This window comes from Emiliania huxleyi (assembly GCF_000372725.1).
Source record: "Emiliania huxleyi CCMP1516 unplaced genomic scaffold EMIHUscaffold_240, whole genome shotgun sequence".
NCBI lineage: Eukaryota > Haptophyta > Isochrysidales > Noelaerhabdaceae > Emiliania > Emiliania huxleyi.
The window spans coordinates 50,323-73,951 of NW_005200249.1; the positions used below are offsets into that span (position 1 = coordinate 50,323).

The 23,629-nt window shown below is 65.9% G+C and overlaps 9 protein-coding genes across 9 annotated transcripts in view; 6 read left to right on the top strand and 3 right to left on the bottom strand.

Moving 5' to 3' along the window:
* EMIHUDRAFT_115078 (hypothetical protein) overlaps positions 1–1,124 on the top strand; it is a gene marked incomplete at both ends in the record, with an annotated part of 2,662 nt that extends 1,538 nt beyond the window's left edge. The window contains 2 exons of the mRNA XM_005778659.1: positions 652–907; positions 1,048–1,124. Coding sequence (XP_005778716.1) covers positions 652–907; positions 1,048–1,124 — 333 coding nt within the window. The remainder of the gene's footprint in view (positions 1–651; positions 908–1,047) is intronic.
* Positions 1,125–1,524: 400 nt separating this feature from the next.
* Positions 1,525–2,671, bottom strand: EMIHUDRAFT_315158 (hypothetical protein; the record flags this gene model as incomplete). The annotated part of the gene is made up of 3 exons (XM_005778660.1): positions 1,525–1,645; positions 1,823–2,040; positions 2,501–2,671. The coding sequence occupies 3 exons, from the start codon at positions 2,669–2,671 to the stop codon at positions 1,525–1,527; spliced, it is 510 nt and encodes a 169-aa protein (XP_005778717.1).
* A 1,146-nt stretch (positions 2,672–3,817) lies between these two features.
* Positions 3,818–4,406, top strand: EMIHUDRAFT_366976 (hypothetical protein; the record flags this gene model as incomplete). Its single annotated transcript, XM_005778661.1, has 1 exon — positions 3,818–4,406. A coding segment is annotated over one exon (589 nt), but the record flags the coding sequence as incomplete, so codon positions are not given.
* A 4,116-nt stretch (positions 4,407–8,522) lies between these two features.
* On the top strand, positions 8,523–9,053 carry EMIHUDRAFT_366978 (hypothetical protein; the record flags this gene model as incomplete). Its single annotated transcript, XM_005778662.1, has 1 exon — positions 8,523–9,053. A coding segment is annotated over exon 1 (300 nt), but the record flags the coding sequence as incomplete, so codon positions are not given.
* A 3,939-nt stretch (positions 9,054–12,992) lies between these two features.
* Positions 12,993–14,117, bottom strand: EMIHUDRAFT_42217 (hypothetical protein; the record flags this gene model as incomplete). Its single annotated transcript, XM_005778663.1, has 1 exon — positions 12,993–14,117. A coding segment is annotated over one exon (1,125 nt), but the record flags the coding sequence as incomplete, so codon positions are not given.
* A 760-nt stretch (positions 14,118–14,877) lies between these two features.
* On the top strand, positions 14,878–15,627 carry EMIHUDRAFT_43478 (hypothetical protein; the record flags this gene model as incomplete). The annotated part of the gene is made up of 2 exons (XM_005778664.1): positions 14,878–15,018; positions 15,115–15,627. Coding segments are annotated over 2 exons (654 nt in total), but the record flags the coding sequence as incomplete, so codon positions are not given.
* Positions 15,628–17,399: 1,772 nt separating this feature from the next.
* On the top strand, positions 17,400–19,722 carry EMIHUDRAFT_443431 (hypothetical protein). Its single transcript, XM_005778665.1, has 10 exons — positions 17,400–17,792; positions 17,920–17,948; positions 18,148–18,168; positions 18,240–18,315; positions 18,417–18,475; positions 18,545–18,579; positions 18,764–18,831; positions 18,906–18,947; positions 19,145–19,258; positions 19,407–19,722. The coding sequence occupies exons 1-10, from the start codon at positions 17,420–17,422 to the stop codon at positions 19,493–19,495; spliced, it is 906 nt and encodes a 301-aa protein (XP_005778722.1). The 5' UTR covers positions 17,400–17,419; the 3' UTR covers positions 19,496–19,722.
* A 109-nt stretch (positions 19,723–19,831) lies between these two features.
* On the bottom strand, positions 19,832–21,413 carry EMIHUDRAFT_236771 (hypothetical protein; the record flags this gene model as incomplete). The annotated part of the gene is made up of 3 exons (XM_005778666.1): positions 19,832–20,848; positions 20,931–21,252; positions 21,394–21,413. 3 exons carry the CDS (start codon positions 21,411–21,413, stop codon positions 19,832–19,834), a joined length of 1,359 nt encoding a protein of 452 aa, XP_005778723.1.
* Positions 21,414–21,820: 407 nt separating this feature from the next.
* Positions 21,821–22,992, top strand: EMIHUDRAFT_236772 (hypothetical protein; the record flags this gene model as incomplete). Its single annotated transcript, XM_005778667.1, has 2 exons — positions 21,821–22,356; positions 22,956–22,992. The coding sequence occupies 2 exons, from the start codon at positions 21,821–21,823 to the stop codon at positions 22,990–22,992; spliced, it is 573 nt and encodes a 190-aa protein (XP_005778724.1).
* Between the last annotated feature and the right edge of the window lie 637 nt (positions 22,993–23,629).

Below are 23,629 nucleotides of genomic sequence, written 5' to 3' on the forward strand. Positions count from 1 at the left end.
AAGACTCTTCTCCAAGACTCTTCTCCAAGACTCTTCTCCAAGACTCTTCTCCAAGACTCTTCTCCAAGACTCTTCTCCAAGACTCTTCTCCAAGACTCTTCTCCAAGACTCTTCTCCAAGACTCTTCTCCAAGACTCTTCTCCAAGACTCTTCTCCAAGACTCTTCTCCAAGACTCTTCTCCAAGACTCTTCTCCAAGACTCTTCTCCAAGACTTTTCTCCAAGACTCTTCTCCATGACTCTTCTCCAAGACCCTTCTCCAAGACTCTTCTCCAAGACTCTTCTCCAGGACTCTGCTCCAAGACTCTTCTCCAAGACTCTTCTCCAAGACTCTTCTCCAAGACTCTTCTCCAAGACTCTTCTCCAAGACTCTTCTCCAAGACTCTTCTCCAAGACTCTTCTCCAAGACTCTTCTCCTAGACTCTTCTCCAAGACTCTTCTCCTAGACTCTTTTGCGCAGCTCGTCTCCCCCTCCCGCCACCCTCCCGCCACCCTCCCCGCCCCCTCCCTTCCGCCGCCCTGCCCGCCCTACCCCAGGCCGCTTCTTCTTCGGGGCCCTCTCCGACGCGATTGGCTTCAAGGCCCCCCAAACCGCGACGCTCTCGCGCCGCGCCCCCTCCTCCTCGCGTGAGCGCGATTCTCTTCTCGCCAGGCCTCTTTCGTCCCGCTCACGCTGCTGCAGGGCACCACGCTCCTCTCCTTCCCCGCCCTCGCCGCCTCGCGCCTCACCTTCCTCCTCGCCACCGTCGCCATGCTCTTCTGCATGGGCGGCACCTTCGCCCTCTTTCCGGCGCAGGCCATGCGCGTGTACGGTGCGAGCGGCGCCTCCGTCTACTCGATCATGTTCACCGCCTTTGGCAGCGCCGCCCTGCTCGGGCCAATCGCGTCCAACGCGCTGCTGCAGCGTGGTGAGAAGCCCGCCCCCTCGCCCCCGCCCCTCGCCCCCGCTCATCGCCCCCGCCCTCGTTCCCGCTCATCGCCCCCGCCGCCTCGCCCTTGTCCACCCACCCGCTCCGGCAGCCGCCACACGCCCTCCTGCCTCGGGCAGGCGGCTACCCTCTCGTCTTCTCCGTCCTCGGCCTCTGCTCTTTTGGCTCCGCCGCTCTCACCCTCGCGTCGCAGTAGCTGGGCGCAGTCTGGACGCGGCGTGTACGCCGCGTCGGACGCTGTCAGAGGGAGGCTGCGGCTCGAAATTGCTCACCGTCGGTCCCGCGGGCGGCAGGCGGAGTCGATATGAGGCGGGGCTGTGTGCGTGCGAAGGGGGCAGCGCGGAGGGGGGGAGAGAGCGCAGGTCGCGACGACCGAGCGGTTCGCGAGAGCCGCCGAGACCGAGGTCCGAGCCTCTCTGTGGAAAAGTTGAACACTCGCGAGAACCGCGTTGTGATTTTTCGGTAAGCTCTCGACAGCGACGACTCACAAGTATAACGATACCACACCCCGCCGCCGCCGACACAAGGCATGCGCGAAGGAAAGAGACAGCGCTGCGGAGAGGTGGTCTCCGCGCGCCCGCCCGCGAGCGGCGTCTCTAGTAGTAGGTGTTGGGGCGCGCAGCCTTGAAGGTGGTCTTGTACGCCTTGGCCGTGGTCGGAACGCGGTGCGGCAGCGGGAACTTGAGCGTCTTAGAGTGCATCTGCTTGATGACCGGCCTGTGTGTGGAGGGTGGGAGGGGCTGAGCGGGGGCGATGGAGTCGGTAGTGGGAGGCGGCGGCGCGACGGCGCGGCGGCGAGAGGGGCGTCGGTGCAGGCGGAGACGGCGATGGCAATGGGGGTGGCAGGGTGGTGGCGGAAGCTAGGGGGGAAGATGGGAGGAGGGGAGGGCGCACCGCTTGCACTCGGACGGCTTGAGCTCGGCCGTCTTCAGAATCTGGATCGCCGACGACTTGGCGCGCGAGCGGCCCGCCATGTCCTGGTAGAGCTGGTTGACGGCGTCTGTCAGCTTGAGGGCGCGGAACTCCTTGTACGCGTTGTGCGTGCCGGTGCGCGACTCGTAGCGGAACCAGAACCCGAAGTTCTTCACTCGCAGCGGCTTCTTCTCGTGAATCTGCAGAGGGGGAGACGAGGCGGGAAGAGCTCGGAGGGGAGGGTTGCAGAGGCGGTTCAGCTCCACCGCCCCGACGCAACCAATCGCGAGTGGTCCGCGGCTCGGCCGCCCCTGTCACGCCGCACCCCTTCCTCGCGACTACGCTCTTCCCCACAGTCCCCTGTCCGCTCCGCCCTTCTGCCGGCCGCCTCGCGGCCTCCCTCCTCCGCTTCTCTGCCTGCCCTGCCCCCTCCGTGCCCCTCGGTGTCAGCGCGACCGCAGAGACGCGAGCGGCGGAGCAGCAGGCGGCTGCCCGAGGCAGCAGCAGCAGCGGCGGCACAGGGCGCGGCGCCCAGCCTGTCCCTCTGCCCCCGGCCCGCCCCCTCCTCTGAGCCAGCGCCGCCCGAGTCTTGCCTGCGGCCGCCCCCTCTCGCTCTCGCGTCCTACTGCGAGCGGCGGGCGTGGCGCGCGCCTGGTTCACCGAGATGATCTGACCGTTGGCCTTCTTCACGCGGCACAACCGCCCCATGAAGTACCAAAACCGAGAGCGCGCGCAGACGAGGTTCTTCGCAAACAGCTTCATGCGGTACACCTTGCACATGGGCGCAGCCTCGCCGTACTTGGCGTTGGGAACGAAACGCCCAACCACCATGTACTGCTGCTGCCCCGTCGGCAGCGCCGGCAGCGAAGCCTTACCGCTCCCCCTGCAGCAGCGGGCCGTCCAGCGCTCAGGCGCTGCGAGAGCACGCGCCCGAGCAGCCCGCGGGCGCGTGGCGCAGGCGCGCGTGTGGTGTGGGCACGCGGCGACAGGGTGGGGCGCAAGGGCGTGCGTGTGTGTGTGTGCGTGGGGAAACAGCGGCGGCGAGGGCAGCTGGCAGCCCGCGCACATGCCAGGCTCGTGTGCACTGCAAAAAGAATTCTTGACCGTCGTTTCTCCGTATTTCGCACACTGGCACGACAAGGGCGCGGACTGGCGCGGACTGGCACACTCACCGGCTCACCGCCGGAGCCGCCTACGACTCCGTTTAAGAACGGCAATGCACTCCGCACCACCGTGCACAATGCCGCTCTCCCCGCACGCTAGCTCGTTCACCGTCTGCCACGCCACGGCGGTGTGGAGGACCACAGACAAGCGCTGCATCTGCAGCCCGTGCCAGTTCTTGGTGGTCCATGTGACCTCGTCCAGGTGCTGAGCGTGCGAAAGTTTGTTGCTCAGCTGGTTCGCCGCCTCCCTCAGGGTGCTGCGGACCTCCTTTCCAAAGCCTCCGAAAGCCTCAAAATCAAACAAACGTAGATCGCAATCCTGCTCCCCAGTGCAAAAGAATTCCTTTTAGCCAACAAGAAAACAGACCACAAAGAAAACAGACGAGGCAAGGGAATAAATAAATAAATACAACGGACACGCCAAACGAGGGGTGGGAGAAGGACAGGGTCCCCACCTGCACAAGCAGGATCTTGTAGGACGATCAGGGACACAGGGGAACGGGAGCGGGGAGCGCATCGCGACACGGAGGGGGGCTGGGCAGGGGGTTCACCCTCACGACAGGAATCCCATCTCTCGTATAGGACAGGTTGCACCCGGCGGCACGGGGGCAAGCGCGGGCCTCCTACTGGTTGCGCTCTCCTAGTTTACGAGGCAAGGGAAAGAAAGAAAGAAAGAAAACACACAACCCAAGGGAGGGATGGGAGAACGGCACGCCGCCACCACACAGGGATTTTAAGAGGCAAGGGAGGGATGGGAGGACAGTGGCAGTACCATTTTTTTTGTAACCCATGTCGATGTGCGGAGCAGCAGTCCGCATGGTCGTCGTCCTGGACCCGCTGTACGTCACCCTTTTCGTGGACGACGGCGACCCTCTCGCGACGCTCCACGTGCAGGACGCGGCCTACTTCAAGTTTGGCACCACTGAGGTGATCGAGGCTCCGGCGACGCACGTGCACTTGCGCCACAAGAAGTACAACACCCTGAACGGCGCGTGCGTCGGGGTCCTCGACGACATAATGCCGAGCTGGCGGACGGCGCGCGGGCGCGGCGACCCGCACGTCGCGTGGATGTACGTGGTCGGCGAGCTGCCGCACAGCGAGCTCTCCTCGCAAGGCGCGCGCACCGGCCTTCTCGACGGCCACCATTCGTTCGTCTCGCCCCTCGCGGCGACGCGCCGGATCAGCGTGCGGCGGTCGCCGGACGGCACTGGCCGCTGGGTCCCGGCGCACGTGCTGCGCCCCTTCATCCCGGCAGGCGTGCCCGATAATGTTGCTGTGCAGTGCGTGCGCGAGCTGATTGCCAAGGGCGGCCACCATTCGGGCGCGCACCGCAAGGAAAAGAAGCGGGCGCGCGAGGAGAGGAGGCGCGACGAGGAGGGGGCGGCGCCGCCGCCGCCGCAGCAGGGCGGGGCGCGAAGGCCCGCCAGCGCGGCCACGCAGCTGCCCGACGGGTGGGTCTCGGGCGTCGACCCCGCCACGGGCCACCTCTACTACCACCACACCCCCAGCGGGCGGTCGCAGTGGGAGTGGCCGGAGGGAGCAGGAGGCGGTGAACCGTCCGCCAGCACGTCGAGCGGCGGCGGTCCCTCCCCCACGGCAGCCAAGCGCCCCACCAAGATCCACACTAGGGACGGCATGATGTACTTTGTTGACCGGCTCGGGCCGCTGCCGCACGAGATTGTGCGGACAGAGATGCGCGGGCCGCCCGGCAACGCGTACAAGGTCTTGTGCATGAGGCCGGTCGCACCGACGGACGAGACTTGCGAGGCAAGCTTCACATCGTAGCGAGCCCGTGCACGCGCGGGCTCCGTTTTCTTTTTTCGAAAAGAAAAGCAACGCTTTCTTTTTCGCGGGTTGTTCCCTCGTGGGTGTAAGGGAATATATGTGTGTATGTGGACACGCATTCGGCATTGTCGCGTGGGTGGGATAGGAGAGGCCGCCGCGAGCGCGACAGAGTGTGGTCGTGGAACCACGCCGTTGCAGACGAGCAAGCTGCAAGGCTCTTGGAAAAGCGCGACGATCTCCAGCGGACGAAGGCTCGATCGAGGGGCCCACAAGCAAGGGAGAACGGGAGTGGGGAGCGCATGAGACAGCACACGGAGAGAGGGGCTGGGCAGGATTCCGACGCCACAGACTTCACAGGCTCAGGGTCCCCCAGGGTGCGGGGTCCAGGGAGTCCTCTCTTTGCCCGCGTTGGACAGGTTATGGGGGGGTGGCGGGGTCGCGATTTCTTTTTCCATTCCACGCGCCTCGCTACGGAAAATGCGGAATGGGACACGCATTGTCGCGTGGGACTAGAAGAAGCCGACCGAGAGAGTGGACCACCGTTGCAGAGAGCAAGGATCTTGGAAAAGCGCGACGAGCAGCGGGGAGGGCCTCGACAGAGAGATTTTTAGCAATACCAAACAACTCTAACACTCACACGTCATTTGCTGGGCCTCTCGATCGAGGGGCGAGAGCACGCGCCCGAGCATGGGCGCTGCGAGAGCACGCGCCCGAGCAGCCCGCGCGCGCGGGGGGCGCGTGTGGCGCAGGCGCGCGTGTGGTGTGGGCACGCGGCGACAGGGTGGGGCGCAAGGGCGTGCGTGTGTGTGTGTGCGTGGGGAAACAGCGGCGGCGAGGGCAGCTGGCAAGCAAGCTTCACATCGTAGCGAGCCCGTGCACGCGCGAGCTCCGTTTTCTTTTTTCGAAAAGAAAAGCAACGCTTTCTTTTTCGCGGGTGTGGCTGTTCCCTCGTGGGTGTAAGGGAATATATGTGTGTATGTGGACACGCATTCGGCATTGTCGCGTGGGTGGGATAGGAGAGGCCGCCGCGAGCGCGACAGAGGGGCGCTCACTGTGTGTTATTCGGGTGGGGATCCACTGCGCTCGAAAGTCGCGATTTGGCAATAGGCGCTCGAGCCGGCGCGCAGTGGAGGGGGCGCCGCGCAGGGGGATCGGGGGGGTGCGAGAGGGGGCGTGGGTCGGGCGCGCACCGGCCGGCTCCGGGAGCGGCCGTCACGTCGAAGAGCAAGAGGGGACCTGGTGCTGCTCGAATGACGACGCATGCCGCTCTGCTGCGCCGCCGATAGCCCCTCTTCCGAGCCGGCGCGTGGCGGCGAGCCGCGGCCAGTATCGCTGGTGCGGTGGAGGCGGCAGCTTGCATCGGCCGGCAGCGGGTGCGGCCTTCACGTCGATGAGGGGGGGTTGTCGGCGACTCGTGTGGCTCGAGGCCTACGCTGCGCCGCCCAAGCCCTACTGCCGATCCAGCGCCTGGCGTTTGGGGCGAGCCGCGGTCGTCGTCGCTGATGGTATATGGCGGCGGCGGCGGCGGCTCGCCCTTCCCTCCGGCCGCAATTCCGATCCCGCCGCGCTCGCGGGAGGTGGCGCGTACACCTTACGCCCTTTCTCCTCAACGGCTATCCGTGCTTGCTGTGCCCCTGCGTGGTGTGTTTCAAGTTCTTACAACCCAAGGTGATAGAGGGCAAAAAGATCGATTGCGCTCTTGCCGATCCGCACCTACCTAGGCTCTTGGGTGGCGCGCCCCAGCTCTTCACAACGAACCTGGTCTTGAGTCTCCCGGCCCATGAGCGGCGCCATTCTCCCAACCCGCCTCGCCGACCTGGCTCGGGGCGACCTGGACTCGCTGCGCGCCTTCCTCTCCGGGCAGGAGACACGCGGCACGTCGCTCATTGCCCAGCTCGACGCGCGGCTCGACACCGAGCAGCAGGACACGCTGCTGACCTGGGCCGCTCGTCACGGGCAGGCCGAGGCGGCGCGGCTGCTGCTCGACAGCGGCGCGAGCGTCGGGGCGACGACTGGCGGCGGCGCTTCCGCGCTGTATATCGCGTGCCAGGAGGGCCAGATTGATTGCGCCCGGCTGCTCGTCGAGGCTGGCGCGGCGACCGACCAAGCTGCTGACGACGGCACCACGCCGCTGCTCATCGCGAGCGAGAAGGGGCAGCTCGAGATCGCGCGGCTGCTCGTCGAGGCCAACGCGGCGGTCGACCAGGCTGATGATGAAGGCACCACGCCGCTGAGTGCTGCAAGCTTGACTGGCGAGATCGACTGCGTCCGGCTGCTCCTGGAGGCTGGCGCGGCGGTCAACCAAGCGGATTCTGGAGGCCGCACGCCGCTGTACGTTGCGTGCCAGGAGGGCCACCTCGAGTGCGCCATGCTGCTGCGCGGCGCTGGCGCGGTGATCAACCAGGCAGATGAGGACGGCTCCACGCCGCTGATCATCGCGTGCCAGAACGGCCACCTCGAGTGCGCCCAGCTGCTGCGCGGCGCTGGCGCTGACATCAACCACGACGGTACCACGCCGCTGTCCCTCGCGTGCGAGAACGGCCACCTCGAGATCGCCCAGCTGCTGCGCGACGCTGGCGCGGCGGTCAACCAAGCCTACAACGACGGCGCCACACCGCTGTTCATGGCGTGCCACGAGGGCCAGCTCGAGTGCGTTCGGCTGCTTCTCGAGGCTGGCGCGGCGATCAACCAAGCTACAGAGGATGGCGCCACGCCGCTGTTCGCGGCGTGCGAGGACGGCCACCTCGAGGTCGCCCGGCTGCTGCGCGGCGCTGGCGCTGACATCAACCAAGCGATGAACAATGGTACCACGCCGCTGTCCATCGCGTGCCAGAACGGCCACCTCGAGTGCGCCCGGCTGCTGCGCGACGCTGGCGCTGACATCAACCAAGCCAGTACCGACGGTACCACGCCGCTGCACATCGCGTGCCTGAAGGGCCACCTCGAGTGCGTGCGGCTGCTCCTCGAGGCTGGCGCGGCGGTCAACCAAGCAGACGCTGAAGGCTTCACGCTGCTGTACGTTGCGTCCCAGAACGGTCACCTCGAGTGCGTTCGACTGCTCCTCGAGACTGGCGCGGCGGTCAACCAAGCAGACGCTGAAGGCTTCACGCCGCTGCACATCGCGTGCCTGAAGGGCCACCTCGAGGTCGCCCGGCTGCTGCGCGGCGCTGGCGCTGACATCAACCAAGCGATGAACGACGGCGTCACGCCGCTGTTCATTGCGTGCGAAAAGGGCCAGCTCGAGTGCGTTCGGTTGCTCGTCGAGGCTGGTGCGGCGGTCAACCAAGCCTGCAACCACGGCACCACGCCGCTGTTCATGGCGAGCCAGGAGGGCCACCTCGAGTGCGTTCGGCTGCTTCTCGAGGCGGGCGTCGCGATGGACCAGGCCAATGAGGACGGCGGCACGCCGCTGTTCATGGCGTGCCAGGACGGCCACCTCGACGTCGCCAAGCTCCTCTCCTCCTACGGCGCCTCCCGCGCCGCTACGCCCTTTGGCACGCCCGAGGAGATCGCAAACGGCGAAGGCCACGCCGACCTCGCCGCCTGGCTGGTCGCCAGCCGCGGCTGGACGCCGCTCCAGCATCTCGAGGCGTGCCCGAGACTAGCGGCCGAAGGCGTGAGCGCATTGTCCTCACGCCCATTGTCTCTCTTCCCGCAGGCGCTCACCGTCGAGCGGGCGCGGGCGCTGCTGCGCGGCGGCGCAGACCCGCTCGCCGGCGAGCCTTCTGCCCTCGAGCGGGCGCGCGTCCTCTGCGCGTGGGGCGAGTCGGATCCGACCGCTGCGGCGGTCGGTTCCACAGTCAAGATCCGCTCTCTCGTCTCGCGGCCCTCGATGAACGGCAAGGTCGGCGTCGTCGTCTCCGCAAACGCTTCGACGGCCCGCTTCGGCGTGCGCGTGGCGGGGGAGGCCAAGGCACTCGCACTGAGGCGCGCAATGCAATGGTATCTCCCCGACTCGCCGGATCCTCTCTTTGACACACCTCTGCCCTCCCTCAGGCCGGCCAACCTGCAGCCAGCGGCCGAGGCGGTGGCGGTGGGCAGGCTGGTCCTCAAGGCGGCGGAGTGGTCGCCGCAGTCGCACGAGCTCTTCCCGGAGGCGGCGCGCAAGCGGGCGGTCGAGGTGATGCGGCTGGGCTACCTGATCGCCTGGGACGAGGAGCGCTTCGACAGCCGCGAGGGAGCGGCTCCAGAGCTGGCGGACATCTGGCGCGGCTTCGTGCTGCCTAGGGTGGTGGTGCGATGATTTGGCCCCACGTTCTTCGTATCTCGCTCCTCTTCTCTCTCGCTTGGTGGTGTTGCACATTTTTCGGGGCTTTTTCCCAACGAGCTACGTAAACGAGACAATAGACACCGAAGAAAAAGAAAAACACGACTCCGCACTTGGAGCACTTGGAGTGCAGTTATTCCGACCGCTCGCCCAGGACCGGGGAGGTAAGAAGCGCACCCAGTTGGCCGGACGATTGGGAGCACTTGGAGCACTTGGAGTGCAGTTATCAACCTCACATCCAGGGCCGGGGAGCTAAGAAGCGCACCCAGCGAGCCGGATGATCGGTGTCGGGTTACGGGCTAGAGAGCACTACGGGGTGTGGAGGGTGAGTTGAACAGGGGTTGTGCGCCAAGCCCTCCTGCTCGGCTCCAGCGAGTAGACAAGTGTTACCATCAACAGAGGAGAAGGATATGACCTCAGGGCCGATGTGACCAAGCGCTGGTAGCGTGGTTTTACCTCACACCCATGGTCTCACAGTGTGCCGGCAGTCGCCGAGCAGTGTCGCTCACACAAGCCGCAGCACAAGTGACTGAGGGCCAGTGAGGGCGAGCCCATCGCTGTCACAGCTGTGGCAGCCGCACAGTAGGCTGTGTCAACTGTGCAGAGTGTGTGAGCAGCAGAGGAGCTGCTCTCCAGGCTTCTGTCGCAAAGAGCTGCATGCCACCGAAAGCGCTGTCGAGGTTCGCCGAGCGCGGCGCAGGTTGGGGGAAGCCGCCACCGACGAGCGCGTTGGACTTTTCACTCCGGACAAAAAACGCGGCACAGCGGACGGTGCGGGGCGTGCCGCAAACATAGCGGCGAGGCGCGGGACCGTCTGTGGCGAAGTGGGTCGCCTCATGTGCGCCCGCCCGACTCCGGTCCCAGAGTCCCCTCCTTCGTCTGTCCTGGTACCGCAGCCTCCGAGAGCGCCGACGGCCCGGCCGGGGTCGCCCCAGCGCCCAGCGTGTGCGCGGGCGCCGCGCCCGCGTACTCGCTTGGCGCCGTCTCGTCCTCGTGGTTCGCGTCGTCTGGCGCAAGACCCAGCTTTCTGTGGACAACAACGCCACCGCGAGGGCCGCCCGCGCGTGAGCGGCTCCGTCGTCGAAGTCGAGGCCAAAGCGAACCAGCGCGGCACTTCGGATGGGTCTCGGGAATCGGAAGGGGTCCGCCGAGGAAGTTGTAGCATACTCCCTCCCCCCGGAGAGCCACTCCGCCGCCACCATGGCATCCGTGCGCCTTCCGTGTTCAAACCATACGATGTCCACGTACCCCGTCCGCTGGTCCGGCCCCGGTCTCACCCTCGGGAGGAAAACCCTCACCACGTCGTGGTGCGTTTGGTTCGCGAAAAAGTGCCGATCTCGTCGAATCACCCTGGCCCCTGCCGCAGACTCGGCGTATGACTCAAGCGCCCCTATGTCGATGGGGCACCGAACCCTCCGGGCATAGTTGGCGTCTCCGGCCTCCGTCCCGTAGGGGCCGTCCCCGTCCTCGTCGGAGGAATACTCCCTCCCGTGTGCCGGTCGTCCCGTCGGCGGTGGGTATGCGGGCGCCAGGGCGACGGGGTCGGGCGGCCCCTCGGGGGCGGCAGCGCCCGGCGTGCGCGCGGGCGCCGCGCCCGCGTGCTCTCGCTTGGCGCCGTCTCGTCCTCGTGGTTCACGCCGTCTGGCGCAAGACCCGCGCGTGCGCGCTGATCGATCTCGGATTTTCCATCAACGGCGCCAGCGTCATCAACTGCGACAGCAAGTCCGCCGTCGGCATGGCCTTCGATCCCGTCGCCTTCAAGAAGACCAAGCACATCTTGCGCGCCGCCGAGTTTCTTCGCGATCTCGTCAGCCGTGGCGTTATCTCCGTCGAACACCTCGCCGGCGTCGTGATGCTCGCCGACCTGCTCACGAAGGCTGCCTCGCGGGCTATCTTCACTGGCCTGATCAAGCAGCTTGACGACTTTCATGCCCTCTGAATTTGTTTGTCCCTCGCGCCCCGCACTCGGGCCAGAAGGGGCTGTTCCCGGGCATTCACACTTAATTCCTGAGATAATTGGGCGGTTATATCCATAAGGGATTTCATCCCTTTTTTGGTTTGGAGATTCGTGTTTCCGTTTCGGTTTTGGGTAAAACGTATACAGCACTCTTCGACGCGATGCGGCCCCTGCCTTTGCTCCTGATCCTATGCGGGAGCTATGCGGGACCGCTATCGAGTACAACACTCGTCTACTCGCTGGAGCCGAGCAGGAGGGCCTGGCGCCTTACCCCTGTGCAACTGAGGGTCCTTCCCCTTTAGGGGGGCCGCCGCACTGGTCCAGAGGTGTGGTGTGGCGTGGTGTCTCGTGTGGGCACGCGGCGACAGGGTGGGGCGCAAGGGCGTGCGTGTGTGTGTGCGTGGGGAAACAGCGGCGGCGAGCTTAGGGGACCCCTAGGCTTAAAAGGGTGGGCCCTGGGGCGCCTGCGGCTTAAACGGCTTAAAACCTGCCTAGGCAGGTTTTAAGAGCTGCTGGGCCGCCGAATCCTTAAACGGTCTTAAACGCTTAAAAGGTGCGGGAGAGCTCCCGAGGTCGATCGATGGTCCGGGACACCGGGAGGCTCCCGGTAGACGCCGGAGGCCGGGAAGCTGGCTACAGTCAGCTAGCACGCGCCCCCTACGCGAGTATGGCTCCTGCCAGTGCACCAGACTTACAGATGTGTCTTCAGAGGCGGGTTTGTGCCTAATAACAGCAGTATTGGAGAAAACGGCGCGGAACCCAGCGACGCATGCCGGCGAGGCCGATTTTCTTAAACGGTCTTAAAAGAGGGACCCCCCGTGCCTGCAATCTCTTAAATGGCAATTTAAGCCCCCAAACCTCCTCATTTCTTAAAAGCTCTTAAAAAAGTCCGGCCCTCAAAACCCTAGGGGTCCCCTAAGGCGGCGAGGGCAGCAGGCAAGCAAGCTTCACATAGTAGCGAGGCGCGTGGGATGGAAAAAGAAATCGCCGCCCGCCACCCCCCCAAAGACCTGTCCAACGCGGCAAAGAGAGGACTCCCTGGACCCCGCACCCTGGGGGGCCCTGAGCCTATGAAGTGTGGCTGTGGCGTCGGAATCCTGCTCAGCCCCTCTCTCCGTGTGCTGTCTCATGCGCTCCCCACTCCCGTTCTCCCTTGCTTGTGGGCCCCTCGATCGAGCCTTCGTCCGCTGGAGATCGTCGCGCTTTTCCAAGATCCTTGCTCGTCTGTAACGGTGGTTCCACGACCACACTCTGTCGCGCTCGCGGCCTCTCCTATCCCACCCACGCGACAAAATCAATGCCGAATGCGTGTCCTACATACAACACGACACATACGGCTTTATCTTCCCACTTACACCCCTTCCGGTTTGCGTTTTAGTTTCATCTCATTCGTGCATCATATGGCTCGGGGCGGTGGGTGATGGGTGTTGTCTCCACCCGCCGCGTGTTTGCGTTCCTGTGAGAGACTTTTTTATCAATATCATTTATGTCTGAGCTCACTATCACCTCACACACAGGTGTCGCCGAGTGAAGCCGAGTTCACGACTATCTGAAGAGAGGCTGTAGCAGATAACACCACAACAACTCTTAAGCGCCGGCGGGGCCTGCGCCCGGGCGCAACCCGGCCGTCGCTACTACGACCACGTACGACCAGGAGCTCCATGCCACATGCTTCAGATCCACCTGGGCCCAGTGCTCTGGCATACCCGCCCCCCCTTGCAAGCGGCGCGGAGGACGACCACGTCGTCAGTCGCCACCCGCAAACGAGCGCGCTCACCGCGCGTAAACTTGAGGCAGCCACAGCTCGCGCTCCATCCCAAAGAAGGCGGCCCTCCCGCCAGCCGCCCACCGCGACCCGGCCGAGAGCGCCACCGCGGCGGCTGTGGCGACGATGCCGGAGGCCAGCCGACCAGCTACGGCCAGTGCCGCCGCCGCCACAGCCGCAAAGAGCGCCATCTTACCCAGCGCGGCCTGCGTGCCTTCGAGCAGCGCCAGCGCGCGCTTGCAAGAGGGGCAGTGCTTGCCGTGCACGTTCCAACGGCTCACTTCCTCCTGTGTCGTGGGCAGCGAAGCCGCGGCCCCGCTGCTGGCAAAGGGACCGCCGCCGCCAACTTCGGCCAGCCACTTGCGGAAGGTCGAGACGCCCGTATCCGACGGCGTCGCGACGTCCCATGCTGCCTGCCGCCGGTCCGGATCGGCCGCCTGGTTGCGGTCCTGCCCTTGCATCACCAGTCGGTCCTGGTCGTTGAACCGCCACAGCGCACTGCGCGAGAAGAAGAATGCGTGCAGGAGGTCTGCCAGCAGCTCGCGTTTGGGCAGCCACGCAGGAAGCTGCGGCAGCCCCAGCCCCGTGATCACACGCGTCTCGAAGGGCGTCGAGGGGACGAAGAAGAGCTGGAAGTTCTGCTGCTTGCCCGACGGGAGCTCGTAGTTCACATCCACGAAGCTCGGGGATCGGAAGGTTCGCGTAGCCTTCATGCCGTCATTCTTGGTCGTGTAGCCCCCGTGCGCAACGGTAAACCCCTCGTCTCCCAGCGGCTCGGCGGGGGCCGAGTAGTCGGTGAGCGGCACCATGTCTGACGCCGCGAATGTCCCCTCGTGCAGATGCGGCGCGTGGCTGGGGTCCATCGAGTTCTCCACCATGGACTCGTACGACACCGGAGGCACCGTCATCACCCAGTCCTGCGCGCCGCTCCCCAGCGCCGCCGGCTCCTCGAGCAGGCTGCGGCCGAGCCCCTCCAGCCCAGCCTCTGGCCAGACCCACAGCAGCCCCGAGACCTCCTGCACTGGATAGCTGGTAGCGCACGTCTCTGGTGCCCCGCAAAGCGAGGCTGCGGCGCCAGCGTCGGCATTGGGCACCTCGACGCAGTTACCGGCACCGTCGAAGCGCCAGCCGTGGAAGCGGCACATCAGCGTGCCCTCCTCCGTCACTCTTCCCGTGCTGAGCGGAGCTAGCCGGTGTGGGCACGCATCCTCGACGCATGCCCATCCGTCTGCGCTCTTCCATAGGACGAGGTGCTTGCCGAGGAGCGTGAACCCGTTGGGACGCACGGGGTCGGCATAGCTCACAGGCATGACGGGATACCAGTTGGCCTCCCACGAGAAGGCGGCCGAGCCCGAGGCGGTGCTTGTGGGTTCGCTGACGAGGTCTGCGGGCCCGATTGCCGTGCGGGTCGCCAGCAGCTGTGCCCGAGGGCGCAGCACGGGCCGGATGGCGGCCGGCGTGGTCGTCACTAAGCTAGCCGACGAAGGGAGGGCCAGCAGCATTACGAGGGCCAGCAGCATTACTGCGCTCGGGTAGGTGGCAAGCACCACGGTGTTTTCCGCGGCAACCTTCCAGCAAGTTCGGAAAATTTCGTTTCGCAGGCAGGCAAGGCGCGCACAGGCTCTCGAGCTGACTTCCCGGCGGGTCCTCACAAGGGGCGCATACCCACGCCTCGGTCGAGCGCGAGTAAACAGAAAGAAAGAAAACCCAGTGGCGCCCGCGCGTACTGAGCACTCAGACCGGCTCGCGCACACAAGTACATACATGTCTGCCACCGACGTGGACTTCAGCGCCCTCTTCCTCAAGGCCAGGCGCTCGGGTGCAGTCGGCGCCACCAGCCAGCGGGCTGACGCGGCGGCCAAACGCAGCGGCGGAGGCGGCCAAACGCAGCGGCCAAACGCAGCGGCCAACGCCGGCGGCGCCACCATCGCAGAAGGTTCCGTCTCCAAGAAGCGCAAGAAGCGCAAGAAGGGGCGGCCGGCGCCGGAGAGGCCCGAAGCGGCGGCGGCGGCGGCGGCGGCGGGAAGCAGCCAGCCCGCTCCTTCCAGGCCCGCCGCTGCCGCCAAGCCGACGGGGCGAGGGCGCGGCGGGCTGCAGGCGCAGCTGGCGGGCGCGCGGTTCCGCGACATCAACGAGCAGCTGTACACGCGCGACTCGGCGCACGCGGTGGCCCTCTTCGGCGCCCAGCCCGAGCTCTTCCACGCCTACCACGAGGGCTTCCGGCTGCAGGCCTTGAGACGCGTCCGAGACGCCTCAAACACCCCGCAGACGCCTCAAAACAGCCCCCCCCCTGAGAGGCGCCTCACGCACACCCCGCCCCTGTCTCTCGGTCGGCAGGCTGCGGGCTGGCCGCTGCGCCCCGTCGACGCGATCCTCGGCTGGCTGCGAGGGAAGCCGGCCGCGTGGGTGGTGGCGGACGTGGGGTGCGGCGACGCGGAGATCGCCGCGCGTGCGCCGCAGAAGGTGCTCTCCTTCGACCTGGTCGCCTCCCAGCCGCACGTGACAGCCTGCGACGCGGCGGCGCTGCCCGTGCGCGACTCGTCGGTGCACGCGGCGGTGTACTGCCTTGCGCTGATGGGCTCAAACTACGTCCAGTTCCTGCGCGAGGCGCGCCGGATCCTCAGGCCGCGGGGCCACCTGAGGATAGCGGAGGTCAAGTCTCGCTTCGGGGACACGGAGGAGTGGCTCGCGATGATGCGCGACGCCCTCGGCTTCCAGCTGGTCGACCGCGACGACTCCAACTCGCACTTTGTCCTCTTTGGCTTCCGAAAGGGGGAGATCAAGGGCGAGGGGGCGGCGCCAGCCGCGCCACCCGCCGTGCCGCTCAAGCCGTGCCTCTACAAACGGAGGTAGGCCCGATATTGTCCGTACGTCACATGTCATCTGTGAGAGCAGTGTGCGCTCGAGGCCGGTGATGCACACCGCAAACTCGGCGCCCGGGTGGTGCCTGCGGAGTGACCGTTCGGTCGACCGTCTGGCGCGAGGGCGTGCCTCCGGAGCTCTCTCGTCCGACAGGCAAGCTCTCGTAGTCGCATAGGCGGCTCCGGTGGTGTGCCGATGTGTGTGCTAGTCCACGCTCTTGTGCTTGTTGGTAAAAAGATATTGAAAAGGAATTTTGAGACGCGAGTGCGGAGTGGCGAGAGCGCGGAGTCCGGCGCGGGCGGAGAGGCCCCCACGTGCCACGTGCCACGAATCGTCGCCACGGCGAAAAGAATTCGAAGAAGCAGGATTCGAGCTGTATGGGGGGAAGGGTAGGGGTCGGGTGCCGATCGGGGGGCTACCCCCTACCCCCCTACCCCTTCGACACGTGTCCAGGCCCACAGCGGCGCTACCCCCTACCGCTACCCCCCTACTCACAGGTCTCCAGATTGCTGTAACGGTAGTTTTGTCGGACAGCGTCACACCGTCACCCTCACGCCCTGCCGCCCCTCCGCATGCCCGCGCACCCCCTACCCCCAGGTGCCTCCAGAAGCCGTAAGCGTAACGTCACCTCACGCTGCCCCTCCGCGCGCCCGCCGCCCGCGTCTCAGCTCACGCAGCGGACAGGTCCGCCGTCGGTCGTTGTGGTTGGTATGTGGATTCGGGCAGAACCAGCTCAGAGCCCTAACGCAATTCACAGTTCGGCCCACACCAGCACCGCCTTCTCGTCACCACGCTCAGCAGCTATCGTTCTGCGAGGGCGAGGGAGGAGGCGGCAAGGGAGAGGGAGGAGGCGAGGATGAGGGCGGAGGCGGGAGCAGGCGCACATCAGTCAGGCTCAGGTACTGGGCCCGCGGAGAAAAAAAAAGAAGAATTTCGCGCATGCTGAGTTGCCGGGAACGGCAACTGGGGTCCGTTCTGACTAGTACATGTAACACGTTCTGGCCCTCGCCATTCTGATCATTCCTGGAACACCCTCGGACCGACCCAGGTGGCCGGCCGAGTAAAACCCGGGTATACCCGAGAATTCTCAGGTATACCCGAAAAATACCCGGAGCGGCGCGCGTCGCTATGGCGCCCTATCCCACAGGCACGTGCGCCAACTGCACCAACCACGGTGTGCTCAAGTATGCGCGCCGCACCAGGTGTACCCGCTATATCGAGCGTGACCGCGTCAACTTCGTCGCCAAGTTCGACGTTGACAACGGCGCGGCGACGGACCTCTCGCTCGAGTCGTCGATGTATACGACGGCTCGCCGTCGGCAGAGTACGAGTCGTGGCTGCTGCTCGAGCCTGTTCTGGCGCCGACGGAGGCGGCGGCCCTGCCAGGGCGGCCGGCGGCGCGATCGTCGCGCCGCGTGAAGAGGTCGGACCGGCTGGGGCCGGGCGGTGGGCGGTGGGCTGCCCGGGGGGATGGGCTGTGGCACGGTTCGAGTCGTAGGGCCGGTGCCGCCTGGATGGATGCCGTTCTCTGATCGTTCCTGCGACCTTTGTAGTCTTCCGTCCGAGGTCGGGCTGAGGGAGGACTGATGAGCCGCGTCACTGTCCCGCTGTGCCTGTCTGCTGCTAGTGCCGAGAGAGAGGCTCCGGGTCTCAGCGCCTCCTGCGGGCCCAGTGGCCGGTGTTCTGAACGTTCTGTGAGAACGCATTCCCAGCCTTGCCATTCTGATCATCCCCTTACCTCGGCAACTCAGCGCGCATGACGCCGGCATCGATCCACTCTATGCGACGAGGCCGTCGCTTCTGTAGCACCGCTGCGACGTCGCGCCTGGTGTCGAAGATCGGCCGCCCTACGAGCGCCCTCTCGACCGAGCGCAGCCTCGACTTCCTGCGGGCAAAAGGCCTTGACGCCGAGGATTTGCTTCTCGTTTCGATTCTTGTGAAGACGAACGCAGGGGTCGAGTCGATCGATGTGTCCGGCAACGGCTTCGGCGCCGGCGGTGCGGAGTCACTCGTCGCCATCGTGCGATCTTCGCCACAGCTCTCGAAATTAGACGCGAGTCAAAACAACCTTCGCGCCAGCGCCGCTCTGCTCGCGGAGGCTGCCGCGGCGCATGGTTCGCTGCGCTCGCTGGCGATGTCGGCGAACGCGATCGGTGCGACACTGCACGCACACACACACACATCCGAGCGAGGAGAGGTCCTTAGTTTGACTCCTCCTGTACTCCTGCACCGCTGTCGGAGAGGTGATATCTCGGCCATATCTCGGATGCGTTTGCCTAGGTGCCTCCGCCTGCACCGCCATCGCTGAGGCGCGTCTTCTGGCCCTAGCGCCCTGGTCTAGTCCTACTCGTCACCCCACCACGGACCAACACTATTGACGCAAGGGCGTAGCACAGCTCCTGCTCAGCTCACAGCTCCTGCTACCTGCAGCCCACTGCTGCCTGCAGCCCACTTCTACCTGCAGCCCACGGCTCCTGCTCAGCTCACAGCTCCTGCTCCCCGCTCCAGGCGCTCGCAGCGGCGGCGGGGGTGGGCCTCGCTCCCAGCACCCTCTCTGCGCGAGATCACCCGAGATCACCGAGCTCACTGCGAGATTGCAGGGGAGCGGCCTCGCGGAGCTGAACCTCTCCCACAACGCCTTTGGGCGGGCGGGAGGAGGCCTCGCCGCTGTCCCAGGCCCCTCCCTCCGCCCTTCCCTCCCTCCGCCTCTCCCTCCCTCAAACCTCTTCCCCTTGCGCCGTGGAGCTTCGCTGGTCACGCCTCGGCGCATGCACAAGGCCTCTCCTCCCTCCGCCTCGCCTCGTGCGCTGTCGGAGCCGCCGGTACGACTGAGCTGGCTTCCTCCCGCCGCCCTGTCGAGCAGCCTCTGGCCACGTCCACGACACGTCCACGACACGTCCCCTAGGCGGCAGCCCTGGCTGCGGGCAGCACCTTGCGCCGGTCTCGAGACGCAGCCGAGACGCAGCCGAGATGTAGCGAGCTGCGTGGGGGCAGCGCTTGGCTCACACGAGCGCCGCGCCAGCACACAGCCGGGTGTAACGCTGCGATAGCGGGACGGCGATAGCGCAGCGGCGGTAGCGCGGCGGGCTGCCGGTGACGGGTTGCGGGTGCGGTGACGGGGTAGGCTCGACTTGCACGAGTGCCACTGCGGTGCGGACGGCGCGGCGGCGCTGGCTGAGGCGCTCACCTCTGGTCGCCAGCTCCGCCTTGCCACACTGCCGAGGGCGTGACGCGGCGGCGAACGGCGCGTATTTGGGTGGCTGTAGGAGTGGCTCTCGTCTCGCTCGACTTGTCCGACAACAACATCGGCGCGACGGGAGAGAGATTGCCGAGAGGTAGCCGAGGTGCAGGCGAGGTGCAACCGAGGGGTACCCGCGTCCGTGGAGCCAGTTTGAAAGGGCCAGAGCCCCGACCACTCGATCGGCTCTGCTCGCACTTCGCGCCGTGGCCAGGCGACAAGTCGGGCTTGCCTCCTATCACTTCTTGTTCCTATCGTTATGGGCAGGCGACAAGTCGGGCCTCGGCTCCTCCGGCGTGAGTGCGGACGCGGCGGTCGAGGCGCTGGCTCGCTGCTTGCGGAGCAGCGCCTCTCTGCGAGAGCTCGACTTGCGCCTCAACGGCTCGCGAGTAGTAGTAGTAGTAGTAGTAGTAGTAGTACAGTATCATTGTTATTAGCAGTAGCAAGCGACTCTTCTCAACGGCTCGCGAGGGCGCGCGTGCGCGGGCCGTGGGGAGGAGCCGTTCACGCGTGGCGTGTGGATGCGCAGGCTTCGACGCCGTACACCTCGAGGAGCTCGCCGCCGCGGCGAGAGAAGGGGACGGGAAGCGGAGAGAGCCCATCGAGCTGCGCCTCTGAGAGTGGGCGCTAGAGAGCGCGATTCTCCCCGGTGAGGGAGTTTCCTCTGCTCTGTCGTGCTGCTGTGGCGTGCGCCCGCACGCGTCGTGACGTCGCGCATGATCCGCGACGATTTCCCTGCCCGTTCTTTATTTCCACACATTACATGTGAAGGTTTGCGTGTTGATGTTGATTGTCGCATGTCGGCGAGCGCAGAGAGAGAGAAAAGGAAAGCCTGCGTAAATTGCTTCATCGCGAGCGCGGCTGCACCGCCTAGCCGAGCTACTCCGCCACCAGGACCACCCCACCGACGGCTCTAGCCAGGGGCGCCTCTCCAGCCCAGCCCCAGGCGCCAAGCTAAGCGAACGGCTCGCGCTTGATGAACCTCCGGATGAGGTCGAGCGCATTCTTGGGCTGATCCGTGGGCACGAGGTGGCCGCAGTTGGTCGCGAGGACGTAGGAGAAGCCGGCGACGTCGCCCTTCATGTATCCAGCAACCTCGCCATCCACCTTCCAGACGACGCGAGCGCTCGCGTTGTACGCGGCCTTTCCCTTCCACTCCAGCTGGTCGATGAGACGCTCACTCCCAAGGAAGTTCCACGGAGAGCCGTCGTACTGCCCCGAGTACGTCATAAACTGGTACTTCTCCATGAGGTCGGTGATGATCTTGGTGGGGATGGGCAGCAGCTGGTCGCTCTCGAGGTGATCCGGCACGGGCTTGCCGATGGAGGAGGGGCCCTGCCCGTCCGACTGGCGCCACGGAAAGCCTCCCGCGTTGAGCGCCTTGTGCACGGCGGGGTCGTTGATCCATGCGGCTGTCACGGCGGAGAGGTCGCTGAAGACGTCGGTGGTAGCGCGGATGTCGTAGATGAATGGGACCTGCGCCTTCTCGCTGAGGAGCGTCTCAGACATGTCCTCGCACACCTTGTACGCCTCGGCCCACTCCTCACGGTCGCAATGCTGTTTGCACACCGCTAGGCGCCCGTGCGCCCACGCCTGCGTCTCGGCGTCGATGAGGCCAAAGTGGCGGAGGTAGTCGGGTGTGGATTCGTACGCGACATACGGTACCATGTCGCCGATCCCGTTGCCGATGGCGATGCCGGCCAAGTTTACGAGCTTCGAGCCCGCGGCTTCGTTCTTGGTGTGGATGTAGTGCGCGATGCGAGGAATGTACTTGGACGCGTACGACTCGCCCGCAATGTAGACGGGGGCGTCCTTGAGCCAGTCAAACTTTGCAATCATCGCGACGATGACGGGGTAGAGCTGCTCGGCCATCTCCGTGAGCGAGTTCACGTAGCCGGGCCCGTCCCCCCACTCGCCCGGCTTGCTCTTGGTGTACGAGAAGCCGGCGCCGACGGGCTGGTCGATGGCGGCCTGGAATCACAATCCTTTACGTGTCACTGACGAGACTAGTCGGAGACCACGGACGCTCTTCAATCGCTGCCATGTGCGCCACCTTTGTCCAACCGTGCGGGTTGTAAGATAGCTTGGAGTCGCCGAGCCGGAAGCCAAAGGGGCCATTCTCGAGAAGCAGGCCGGTGAGGGAGGAGGCGCCCGGCCCGCCGTTGAGCCAGATGAGCAGGGGAGTGGGCTCGCTGCTCTTTGCCTCCTCCTCCGCCTCCACGAGCCAGAAGAAGAGGTGCGAGTTCCAGTCTGGCTTGTCGAGCGCCGTCGGGAGGAAGCCGGCGTACTGCTTGAGGGATCGAGCCTCGTGCGGCAGGTCGGGCAAGTTGTGGACGCGAAACGCCTCCGCGTCCGAGACGGCGGCCGCTTGGCTGCTGAGGCTCGTGTCGCGGAGGCCGCCGCTCTGGAGGAGGACAAAGGCGGCGCCGGCGGCGCCGGCGAGGGTGAGCGCGACAACGCCGAGGAGGCGGGAGGGAGAGGCTGCCGCCGCCGGCCTTGGAGGCAGCGAGAGGTACGAGGCGGCGTCCGACGACATTGAACGTCAGCACACCGGATGGACGCACGACCGACCCGATCTCGTCGGAAGTTTGCTTCCTTGAGCACTTGAGCACTGGATAGGCTCGATTCCGCATGGTACGGGACCCCTCGATCGTCTCGCCCACCCTCACTGGTGTGTTCATGTTTGCTTCCTTGGAGTTGTCGGATGCTGTGAAGCTCGGCGCCCTTGGCGTACGCGACGTCGCTGTGGGTGCTTCTATCTTTGCACTTTGGGGGCGTGTCTAGGTACGACTTTTGAGCGCCTTCAAAAAGAAAACATCCCAAACTGTCACTCTCCTTTCTCCCGGCCGGGGTGGGGCGCGCGGGGGGGCGGCGGGTGTGCGGGATGTCTGTGGGGGGCCGAGATTCGGCGACGTGGAAAGGCTCACGAGCAACAATATACACATGAGACCTCGCCTACCTCCGCTGCGACTGCGGAGCAACGCATTCTCCGCCCGCACCGCCGACGCGCTCTCGCGCCGGAGCGGCCTGGCGTGGACCGACGTCTACGCCGAAACCGACGCCGCTCAGCTGATCTCCGTCGGAGAGAGGACGCTTGTGCGGAACGCGAGTGGGCCTGGCCTCTCCGCCTCGCTGGCCGCGCCGATACTGAGCGTCGGGACGCACCGCATTCGCTTCGTCAGCTCCGGCGAGGGGTTGGTGGTTGGCGTCGCTGCGGCGTCGCCCGCGCTGTGGGGAGCAAGGGCTTGGGGCCTGGGAGGCTGGAGCGGCTGCATGCACGCGTGCCCGTCGGCGGTGGAGGACGGGCTGGTGGGCGAGGAGGTGCCGCTCGCGCAGCTGGCCGACGAGGACGGCCGCAGGGCGCTGACGATGGTGGTGCAGGTCGGAGAGCACTCGTCGCGGCTCGGGTTTGAGATTGCCGATGGCGCAGCTGAGCCCTTCACGTCCAAGCTGCTGCTGCCTCCCGGCCCGCTGCGGCCGTGGGCGCTCTTCACCTCGGAGGGTGGCGGCGGCGCGCCCGGCGCCTCCCTCTCGCTGCTCGGCTACTCTGGGGATGGCGGCCCCGGCTTGAACCTACCTCTGCCGGCGCAGAGGCAGAGCCAGAGGGAGGCGGTGGTGGGGCGCGGTGGGGCGGCGGTGGAGGAGCCCGAGGAGGAGGAGCTGGCGATGGAGGCGGCGGAGCGGCTCGCAGCGATGGCGGCGCCGGCGTGGAGGCGAGTGGAGCAGTGAGGGAGCGGGAGTGGAGGCCAGCGCATGTGTTCCTTACTACATAATAGGGTATCATCCTCATCCCTTGTGCGTTGTCGCGCGTCTTTGATCTTTGTCTTTGATAATTGGAGTCCCTGATCCTTCGTGGATGTGGTTGTGTGTAGCTTATTCATGCATGGCGCCCTCTCTTTTTTACCGTTTCGGTCTCGCCACTCTGTGTGTGTGTGTCCTGTGCATATGTCTGTGGGCCCCCCCGCTGACCACTGAGTCTGCGACCACTTCGCAAGTCTGTGGAGACCCTGGCACCCTGCTCCCTGGGACCGGCCTGTTCGCGCCTGACGAGCACCCTACTCTCCGCCGCTGCTCTCAGGAGGGACGGCTGCTGGAACGGCTGCTGGAGCGGCTAGCTGCCCGGCAGCGAGAGAGTGCGCCTCCACGCCTCATCGAGGTAGGCTCTGCGGGCGAGGGGCTGGCGGGGGGCGCGGCTGCCGCTCAGCCACTCTGTCTGCTCCACGAGGAGGGCGAGGTGCTCGGAGGGCACCTGGCGCACGCGGCTCGGTGTGAAGAAAGAGTGGCGGTGGCGTGCGGACGGCAGGGGCACGCAAGGCACCGACAGACCGCCGCCGCCCTCGCCGCCGCCCTCGCCGCCGTTGTTGTCGCCGCCGCCGGGGGCATACGCGCGCAGCAGCTCAGCAAGCGCCTAGTCTCAGCTAGATCTCGCGCTGATCTCGGCTGATCTCGCGGCGTGGTTCCCATCCGCAGCTCTGCCAGCCTGGGTCGCCTTGAGGGAGCCAGCCTCCCCCTCCTGCAGCAACGCGCGGTCCACGCGCGGAGCTCGCCTGCTCACAGCGGCGGCGCGTGAAGAGACGCTGCTCGCAAGGGGCGGCCGGCACGCGCGCCTCGCCGAAGGAACGAGTCGGAGCGAGAGAGGGGCTGCGCGGCTGCGCGGCGCGCGCTCGCCGCCTTGAACCAGGAGGAGACGTAGACCCGCCTAGTGGGTGAGGGGCCGAGCCTCGGTCAGGGGCGGTCTCGCCGCCTTCAAAG